The sequence below is a fragment of the Tenrec ecaudatus genome, chromosome 6 (assembly GCF_050624435.1).
Source record: "Tenrec ecaudatus isolate mTenEca1 chromosome 6, mTenEca1.hap1, whole genome shotgun sequence".
NCBI lineage: Eukaryota > Metazoa > Chordata > Mammalia > Afrosoricida > Tenrecidae > Tenrec > Tenrec ecaudatus.
Genome location: NC_134535.1, coordinates 62,604,538 through 62,615,678, shown reverse-complemented (window position 1 = coordinate 62,615,678; position 11,141 = coordinate 62,604,538). Strand labels below are relative to the sequence as shown.

General features: G+C 40.6%; 1 protein-coding gene across 1 annotated transcript; it reads right to left on the bottom strand.

The window, feature by feature from the left end:
* Window positions 1-5,705: 5,705 nt before the first annotated feature.
* On the bottom strand, window positions 5,706-10,760 carry IFNG (interferon gamma). Its single transcript, XM_075552785.1, has 4 exons — window positions 10,647-10,760; window positions 9,151-9,219; window positions 8,876-9,058; window positions 5,706-5,840 (listed from the first exon to the last, which is right to left on the bottom strand). Exons 1-4 carry the CDS (start codon window positions 10,758-10,760, stop codon window positions 5,706-5,708), a joined length of 501 nt encoding a protein of 166 aa, XP_075408900.1.
* Between the last annotated feature and the right edge of the window lie 381 nt (window positions 10,761-11,141).

Sequence of the window (11,141 nt, the reverse complement as noted above, 5' to 3'; positions counted from 1 at the left end):
GAAAGGCATATTCTTTTAGCAGTTGGTAAAACAAACTTTTTTTTAAACATTTTATTAGGGGCTCATACAACTCTTATCACAATCCATGCATATACATACATCAATTGTATAAAGCACATCCGCACATTCCCTGCCCCAATCATTCTCAAAGCATTTGCTTTCCACTTAAGCCCTTTGCATCAGGTACTCTTTCTTTTCCCCTCCCTCATGTGCCCTTGGTAATTTACACATTTTTATTTTGTCATATCTTGCCCTATCCGGAGTCTCCCTTTCCCCCCCTTCTCTGCCGTCCCTCTCCCAGGGAGGAGGTCACATGTGGATCATTGTAATCAGTTTCCCATTTCCAACCCACTCACCCTCCACTCTCCCAGCATCGCCCCTCACACCCTTCCTGAAGGTATCATCCACCCTGGATTCCCTGTGCCTCCAGCCCCCATATGCACCAGTGTACAAACTCTGCCCTATCCAGTCCTGCAAGGTAGAATTCGGATCATGGTAGTTGGGGGGAGGAAGCATCCAGGATCTGGGGGAAAGCTGTGGGTAAAACAATCTTTATGAGGAAGCTTGCCATCCTTGAAACTGATTGGATATGTTTTAGATGAGAAACTTGTACGAATTGACTGGTAGTAGCAACAAACTAAGCCTGGAGCCCCTGGGGAATGAAGTACATTCAAGTCAAATTACTTTGAAGACTTATGATCTACATCCTGGTGAAGTTAGGTCTAAATGGATCCCACACTTAGCACAGGATTCAGAATTCAGATGGGAGATTCATGTGGGGGCGATTGAGAAGTGAGACATCTGGATTCTATACAGTTAAAAACAGTGCTGCAAACCAGTGACTACTTCCACTGCTTGAGAAAATTACTAAAAATTAGTTTATACAAACTAATAATTTGCTTGAATAGACAAGCAACTCCTTCTCAGAACATGAGACAGCATAAATGGAAAAGTTTCAAACTGACCCAAAATTGATAATATTTCTTTCCTGTTGGTAGCCAGGCTTACTGAATTTAAATTGCAAAAAATATAGCTGAGTGAGGAGCCTCAAATGACTTTGTGGCTCAACACTGATCGCAGTAACGGGGTAGGGAAGAATTCAATTTAAAAAATGTTCTATATTTCTCCCTCCTCTTATCTGTATAAGATAAGAGGTAATGTGAGGTATAAGAAAAAGTCAAACTCCTGTTCTGGAATCAAGACAGTCTTTCTGTATGCATATAGAGTAAATGTTCAGAATAACTACATGCTTACTTTTTATGATTGAAATTTTTATTTTACTTTGTTATGGTTGTTGGGTTTTTTTGTATGTTTTACTTTATATTAAACACAACATAGGCTAATCTATAGAGACAGTAACTGGGTTCATAGTTTCTTAGGGTCATGGTAGGGGAGGTGGTGGGGAAATGGGGAGCTAATAATAAGGAATACAAGAATGAATAAAACGTTCTAAAATTGACTGTGGTGATGTTTTCACAACTCTTTTTAATGTGTTTAAACCATTGAATTGTATAATATGTGAATTCTATGTGAATAAAACTGTTAAAATTGATTTTTTTTAGTTTAGCTAATGGGTTTAATAAACTTAGCTTTAGTTTTAACTAATCAACAGGTGATTATTTTCAGAGGAGTCAGAAGTTGACAACAATAATAAAAATAATAAATAGTGCAGTGCCTGGCATATACCAGGCATTCCATAAACGAGGCAGCACAGTGCCCGCTTGCATCGTTGTTACAAGAACAGTGGTGATGTCAATGGACAGAGGTAACAACATACTTGGAGCCCTGTCCAGCTGTTCCTTCCTCAATATGCTGTCAGTGTCTCCACAGGAGACCTTGACTTCTAGAGGGAACAGAACCAAGGCATAGGGGATGGCATATTGAGGTGGCTTCCGTGTTGCTGTGATGCTGGAATCTATTCCGTGTGTATTTTAAATATTAATGTGAACAGATTTCATTGAAGCATCCTGACTCGAAAGAAGGAAGAGATGGTTTGCTTCCGAGGGAATAGCGACGCGAATTTGTTGAAGAGCAGAACAGCTTGGTCCACGACACTGCCAGAAGTTGGCCCCGCCCCTTGGAAAGCATTACTGTGTGATGAGGGAAGAGCTGTCTCTTCAAGTAGAGCTCATGTCAATGACCTGGGCAGGACCTATATTTGCTGATGGAGCATCCCTCTAAATTAGAAGAAAAAAGTGACAATTGGAATGTGGAGGGTACTAAGTAGGAACCTAAGAAAACTGGAAGTCCTCAAACATGAAATGGAACACATAAAGATCAATAACCTAGGCATCAATGAGCTGAAGTGGATTGTAATAACCAGATGAATTGGACAATCAAATTTTTTACTATAGTGGGGATGCCAATTTCTAGAGGAATTAAGTCACATTCGTCATCCAAAAGAACATCAGGGTAGCAATGATGAAACATACAACTTCTCTCTAGTTCCCAAATGCTCCACCCCCCCACCCCCAACTATCATGATCCCAATTCTACCTTAAAAATCTGGCTAGACCAGAAGATGTACACTGGCACAGATAGGAACTGAAAACCCAGGGAATCCAGGATGGATGATCTCTTCAGGACCAGTGGTGAGAGTGGCGATACTGGGAGGTGGGGGTGGAAAAGGGGAACCAATTACAAGGATCTACATATAACCTCCTCCCCAAGAGATGGATAACAGAAAAGCGGGTGAAGGAAGATGTCAGACAGTATAAGATATGACAAAATAATCATAATTTATAAATTATCAGGGTTCATGAGGGAGGGGGGAGTGGGGAGGCAGAAGGAAAAATGAGGAGCTCATACCAAGGACTGAAGTATAAAGCAAATGTTTTGAGAACGATGATGGCAACAAATGTACAAATGTGCTTAACACAATGGAAGGATGGATGGTTTGTGATAAGAGTTATATGAGCCCCAAATAAAATTATTAAATTAAAAATAAAATGAAGAACATTTAACGATCTATCTGGAAGTGCAATACTGTTTGTTCTAGGATATTTATATGCCTATAAAGAAGACCAGTTAATGCAACTTTTATTCAAGTTTACATACCAACCACTAAAGCTAGTGATGAAAAATTAAAGAACTTGACTAACTTCTTCCATCTGGAATTTATCAAACATGCCACGAAGATGCACTGCTACTTCCTGGTGATTAGAATGGGGAATTATAAACAGAGAAGGAAGGGGATCTGGAAAACATGACCAGAGGTGTCTAAATCAAGGTGGATTCCACATGATATGATTTTTGCAAGTCCAACAAGTTCTTAGTTGCAACTATATTTTTAATAACATAAACTGTGTCTATATAGATTAACCTCATCAGATTAATACACAAGAGTGAAAATGAAATACACAAGAGTGAAATTCTGTGGTAAGAGAATGAGATTTTGGTGGTGTAGTGGGTTCCGCATTGGGCTGCTAACTAGAAGGTCAGCAGTTCAAAACTACCAGCAGCTCCACAGGAGATAGATGAGGCTTTCTACTCTTATAAAAATTTACAATGCCAGCTCTATCTGCTTGAGTTGGCAGTGAGAGAAGTGACAGTCACATTGTAATAAGCACTCTGAAAGGGCTAAATATGTAGATGGTAGTCATCTTTGGAAAATTCAATAGGACACCGATATATATGAGGCCGTCTAAGCGGTATGATTGGGATGAAGAGCGAGAGCATTCCGGGGCCCACGAGTCTGTGGCTCACTGAGGCCTGGTGGTGGGCGTAGTGGGATAGCCTTTGGATGGCTAATCACAGGGTCAGCAGTTAAACCTTCAGTCATTCTAAGGGAGAAATGTAAGGCTTTCTGCTCCCAAGAAACCCACAGAGGCAATTCAGCACTGTCCCATAGGGTTGCTTTGAGTTTGAATACCTTCAACGGCAATTAGTTTGGTTTTGAGTGAGTGAGTCCATGATTCTGACTTTATATGTTTTTATTGTGAACGAATCATAAATTTAGCAAAGCGTAATCAATTCCCCTATAAGCAACCATCTCTCGTATCTGCCAATGTACCTTCCCCTGTTTGGATGCTTCCTTGGCTCACTCAGACACTGGACCGTCCTCCCTCATGGACATCCTTCTAATCCTTCTGAACTCTCACACATCCCACTCCATCTGGCCATTCTTCCCTGTGGAGTTCTTTTTCCATGGCCGGAGCTCTGGTTTTCACACCACTGCCCCTATATAACCTGAATAATGACTACTCCAATGTCTGCATTTGGATCCCTGGAATCCAAGTGGCTGTCCACCTTGCCTCTTCTAAGTGCTTCCTCAAACTTCATTTCTTCCATGAGTCCTACTCTGATCCTCCTTTTTAAACTTCGAACCCTCCCACCTCTCTCTTGTACAATCTTCCCAATACCCCATGCTGCCTACTTTGACTTTTTCACCAATGGCATCGTTCACTGCCTACCATGCCAGGCAAATCACAGTCAGATCGTATGTTTTTTTTGTTGCTTGTATACTTCTTGTTAAATTATAAACAATTGAGGAATTATCTTCTACTTTGTTTACAAAGGGATGTCAAGCACCTGCAATAACACCAGGCACACAGTGGATGATCCAGTAACTATTTCTCAAGTGGAATGAACCCTAGCTACAATAATATGAGAAAAGGCAGCATTCCTGACCATTTTCAGATGAGGAAACTGAAGCTTAGAGAACATGAATAATCCATTCAAGGTCAAATTTATTGTAAAAGCAGAAACCAGCAGATTCTAAACTTGGCCTTTCCTTCTGGATCTCACACTATTCATAAGGGTAGAGGGTATAAGAGAGAGTATTCAAAGTGAGCAGCGGGAGGGGGAGGGCAAGATGGAGGTGGATTGGGGACTTGGAGGAAGGACTAGAAATAAAGTCTCACGTGCCAAGATGAGTAGATTGGACTGGTTTTTACAGCAGAAACTCTAAAGTAAATGATGACACAATGAAACCTGTATCGCGGAAAGAAAATTCAGACAACTGCCAACTAATGCAGCGCATGCAAAACCAGGTGCCAATGGAGAGCAACACTGCTCCCAATGGGACTGAACCCAATTTTGAAATTTCCATGGGAAAAATGACTCTGTTCAAACTAATTCATTATATACTCCACTCTCCCCAGTCCTCCCTCAGAAATACTCTGAGACGGTATAAGTAGTTGCAAAATTATACTTTATTTATATATATTAAATAGCGAGCTCTTTTCCAATCGGGGTACGTACACAGTGTTCGACAATATCCTGAAGCACCAGGCATGAAGTCAAGTGATATGCTATGTTCTTATCAGGACATGTCACCTGACACATTCAAGTGCTGTCTGACATACCATGAAAGAAGTGGCTCAGAATGCAGACAGCTGCCAACTAGCAGCGACTAAATGGTATCCTGTGTAAGTGTTCATTGACTCATCAGTTGACATAAATGTACAACCCACAAGATCTTGCTCAAGTCTACTGCCTAGTCAGCCCCTGAGATAAAAGCCTTATAATCACTAGTCTTACCTAGTCGGTCAGATAAAAAAGGGTCATGTGGAATCGTCATAGGATCCAGGAATTAGAAATAGTATAAATATTAATATTCCATTTTCATCACATAAAAGTTGCTATTATAAATACATCTTAGATTAATTAGTTTAACCAGGTACCCCCATATAAATAGTTTAAAATATTAAATATGAATAAATAGATTTAGATTTTAAAATCCAAACATTGCAAGCAGGTGAGTATTATTCGGATGCTCTCCGGGCTTGGAACAGACCCTGGCTCCTCTTGCGCTTCCTTAGGTTAGAGTGAGGTAACAGGTCATTTCGCACTCTGAGGAGCTCGTTTATCGCTTTGCGCTGAACTTTCTGATCATTCACCTGTTAGGAGAAAAACAAACAAACAGCAAAATTAGTTTCAGGCATCAGGGTACTCTGCTGTTCATGTGCATATCATGCTCAGTGAAAAGGAAGTATTCCTCATGATTAAAAACAAGTGACTCTCAAGAGCAATATGTTACTTTAATATACTGTGTTATATTCTTAAGTAGGTAAGGCTACAAATATAATTAATTGATTATTATTCTATAACATGAAGTGTCACATTACATATCCTTGGATTCCTGTTATGAAATTCTCATAATGAAAATAATCCTGATGTAGAGCGGAGGAAATGTAGACTTGAATCTTGTGCACACAAGAACTCTGTGGCTTGGGACCAGTCACTTAACCTCTCTGAACCTCGCCTGAATAGTGAGATTATACTGATTAACCCTTTGGTTCTCTACTAATCCTATCAAATTCTATTTCCAGTATAAAGTCTACTTTACTGTGTTGTTCACCATCTGATATATACCAGAATACTCAAGAGAAACAAGTGCACGAGTAGGAAAAGGCCTGAAGTTTATTGCCTTCATGAAATTACCTAGCCCTGGCTATAGGTTAAGTACTGAGTAAGCACCAAGTCCAAGATAGATCAAATCTATACATTTTAATTTCTCCATAATTACATCAATCTCATCCTTACTATGGCATGATTAAAAATCACCAGATGCATAGGATTTATATATAATAATCCATATTCACTGATCTGTTGCATTTAAAATTGGGAATTACAGCCAAATTCTCCTGTAGCCTGCTCTCTATGCCCATACATTGAACTATTTGGAATCCCTCCCTCTAGTCAATAGGCCCATTTAGATTCATAGGTACCCAAACTTTTTAAGGCTACCGCTCCCTTAAAGAAATACTCCATTGCTTATTTTGCGGCCCCCTGGATCATTGCAGTACCCCAGGGTGTGGTGTCTCCCACTTTGGTGAATCCTTGCCTAAGACAAATTGAGAATTACGTACATTAGTTTGAGCTCTGATGATAACTTCTTTCCAAGGCTGGAAACGCTGTGGTCACCTTGCTCTATTTCTGAGAATGCCTAAGGTGTCTAGACTGCAGCAACTAATTGTTCAAAGGACATCCCATGTCTAAAATATGCTAGCAAGTACATCAAAGAGGACAATGGTTGAGCGCTCACTCAGGATTTCCAATCATGAAGCCGGGGTCCTGAAACTTCCAAAAGGATGGGGAGATCAACAGCTGTTTTCCCTTGCAAAGCCTAATCAGAGCATGGTAGACTTCCCTACGGACTGTGTGTTCGCAAGTGGAACATTTCTCCCTCCATTGTTCAAAGCAACACTAAGAAAGCTGAACGCCAGACCAAACCAGGGACAGCACTGGGGTAGGAAGGGTGTCCTCTCTACCTCAAGACTGGTCAGGAGAAATCTGCTGAGTGTTGGACAACATTGTATCCATGGAAAACAGTTGCTTGATAATATTTCCAAGACATTAATCTTACGACCTACAGGGCCTAGAGACATCCTGAAGAACAAGCATTTATTTTCATTCTAGGAGTCATACATTGGAGGGAGAAGGAGATCCAGGTAGGGCAAAAAGTGGGAAAAAATCATGGGAGAACATGTCCTAACAGGACCCCTATCACTATTGTTCAAGCTCATTTACATCAAAGTCAAACTTCAATGAATCTGAAGACCTTTGTCTCAGAGATAAAATTTTGAAAAACAAATCTGTCTTTGTGCTTCAATGTTATCTTTCAACATCTGACACTCTTAATTTAAAAGAGTCAATGCTTTGGGAGCCTAAGGTTTTCATTAGTTGAAATTTTCTTTAAAATCTTGATAGACAATGCTTTCATAAGGTATTAACCTGACCCTTTTCTCCCCTTCTAAAGTAAACAATCACAAAGGCCTCACCTATAATTACCGTATATACTCGTGTATAAGTTGAATTTTTCGGCACATTTTTAATGCAGTTTTTGTGATAAAATTAGGTGCCTCAGCTGATATTCGGGTTGGCTTATAGTCGAATATATACCGTAGACTGCACAGTCTGAGAGGCTGGCCATAGGATGCTCCCTAGTGCCTTCTCAAAGACTTCTATAGCAAAACTGTTAGCTTTGAGTCTGTTCTGACACCTAGATGCCCTATAGAACGAGGCAGAACTGTCCCAGACGGTTTCCAAGGCATAAATCTCTACAAAAGCAGATCATCACATCTTTCTCCCATATAGTAGCTGGCGGTTTTGAACCACCAACCTTGCTGTTACCAACAGAAGACTTAACCACTGTGCCACCAGGGCTCCATTCCAAGATATTCACTCTCTCCTATCTTATTTTTTCTATGCTTAACAGTTTAAAGTTGTAGGGCAGAAGACATCCTGCAGTGAGCAGAAAGTATGTAGTGAGACTGATGTGTTTCTTTTAAGATGAGAAGACTGAGCCCTCACCAGCAAGGTGATTCATTTGAGGTCTTGCAGGGCCTGGGTGGCAGAGCTGGTGGGAGAACACCCATCTTCTCACCCCCTCCTACTGCTCTTTCCACTAACACATGTGACCTCCCATACAAAACAGGAGAGTTTCCATCGCATACACAAGGGACAATGAAAGAATGTGCTCTCAATTTAAAAAACAAAAATCAGTTGCTGTAGAGTTGACACCGGTTCAGATGGGGGCCCCCGACTGTGTCAGAGGAGAATTACACTTCATAGCGTCTTCACTGACTGGGTTTTGATGACACATGCCTCCGGATGGACTCTAACCCTTTCCGTGAACAGCCAAGGACATTGACCATTCCAACTAACAAGGAAACCCTCTATATTCTCCTGCATTTCTTCCACCTCTTCCTCTCACCCCTGGATGTGTCCATCAACCTGTCCTTGCACGATGCTCCCAATGCCAGCATTTTTTCCAGATAACAAATGTATAGGGTACCCACACTGTCTTTGCAAAGAAGCCCAAAGCATAGCTGGGATAAGTTAGGAGGAGTTTCTGCCACAGATCCATGTCATTGCTTTGGTCCTGGAGCTAATGTCTACTTTTGGGCAGCTAAAAAGAAGACCCACGTACCGGAGTTTTAATCAGCCTTAGGAAGTCTTCTTGTTTGGTGCCGCTGCTATTGAAGAAGTTCACAAAGAGGTCTTCCTTGATGGTGTTCAGGCTTTTGCGGATGAGCGGGTTGCCTTCAAAGTTTTCAAACATTTTTAAGTAGAAGGACACAATCTGGCTCTGAATTACTTTTCTGTCACTCTCCTTGGGAGAAAAGAACACAGAGAGGATGCTGTGTATTTATCCACAGAAAATGAGCACCAGGTCAGGCAGCCCCGTGGACAGGTTCACCTTACATTGCTCCAGTTCCTCAAGATGTCTGAGAAAAGAGGCTTCCCATCAGCTACATCTGCATCACTTGCATTCTACAAAAACGAGAGGGAGAAAATGGGAGAGAAAATAGCTTATAGTTTGTCTCAAAATGTACTTAAAGTTTTACTGAACTCAGATAATGACAATATTCACTGGTTTTCTTGTCAGCCTTTCTGTTCTGTTCTGAAGTTGACAGTTCCTAATGGCTATGATGGTATATAGAGCCCCAAGCGACCTTCGCTTTTCACTTCCTTATTTGCTAGTGAAATCCTTAAATGACCATGTCACAAATGAACTCAATAAGACAGGTAATACTTAAAATGTCCCAAATAACTATAATGACCTAAGGAGAGTTTCTAGTTCAAACACAACAGCAACAACAACAAAGCTATTGCACCAGAAAAAACTGCCTCCCCCCCCCCCATGGTCTAGGCCTCTATTGTATCAATGTGTGCCCTCCAACACAATATTATGTTGATTTTACTAGATACAGATATAGATAGATATCAATATATACTTAATTTTCCTTGGCAAGGATAAAATGGTTTGTGAATGTGTGAATAATTTATAATAGCCATTACTATAATTGTGAAACTTGGGACAAAAAAATGTGCAAAAACTATTCCCATTAGCCACAAATAAAATTGAAAAACAAATTCATTTTTAAAAAATCTTGAAAACGATAAGCCAAAATCATAACTGTCATAAAATCTCAGCAAGTGACTGAGCTAAGGAATAATTCACCAGAATTACAGAGAGAGAGAGGGCAGTAGGATGTTGAAACCACTTTCAGAAGAAAACCAGCTATATTAGGGATTTTTTTTTCTTTAAGCCACTATTTTAAGAACCTCAGATTCTTGTACTTTAATTGATTGTTGACTCCTTATACTATTCTCAACTGCTAACTTTGAACTTTTATGCCCCTTTCCTAGTTGTAAATAGATAACTTGTTGTTGTCTAGTATCCAACTCAATGCGACTCCATAAGACAACGTCACGTTGTCCCACAGGATTTCCAAGCCTGGGGAAGCTTTTTGGAAGCAGACTGCCACATCATTCCCACACAAAGCTGGGGGGGTCAGCCGGGGGCGGGGGGGGGCGGCGAGGATTGTGCCACCAAGCTCTTAGTGAGCCGCCAAGTCCATTAGCCACTGACAGCTATTTTTCCCCAAGATGTTGATCACTATATTTATCACAGTCCATGAATAAGGTCTCATCACAAAATTATCAGCATGGTACTATGACTTATTCCCATATCATGCCTATCTGTGGGAAGAGTCCAGAATTCCCTCTCCTTTTCTAGAGCAAATTGAACAGAGGGTTAAAAACAATGGCTATCTAGAATATCCAGCCTACTGATAACAACCTAACACAGATACAGCTTCAAATCTAAGGTCAGTCATTTTCAGCCACAAGCAAGTGGCTGAATAAAATTATTAAATATAATTATTATTGTTAAGTTATTAAAAGATCATACTTACAAAATATTCTTTTAGGTTCTGAATCTCTCTCAAAACGGTGGCCTGGCAAAAACAGCCAGAAGACCCCAAAATGATGCAAAGCTGAAGAGCTAAGAAATAGCTTGTATAATTCATCATTTCAGAAGCAAGTTAGGCCGAAGGTGCTGGAATTAGTAGCTCCTGTATGAAGTTGATCAGAACAATGGAGACTTGGGCGCTCTTGCCTAAAAGCAGGTTTGCTGGTGATCAAAGCAGTGTACCCTATCTCCTTTAGCGAATGGTATTTATACCTGATTGAAGTCTCATCAGGATTACGTCTTTTTCACAAGTTTTTTTTAAACAGGAGATGGTGACAGATAGGTGGTGATGCTAGTTAGTTTGCATTATTAAGCATGGTTGCGGCATTTCGGTGTGGTAGTTAGAATTTCCTATCAACTCCCTGCATTCTCTGAGGAGGAGACGGACCCATTAGATCCACCTGTGCCAATCTTGCGGGATCCTTTGAAAGCACGTTTA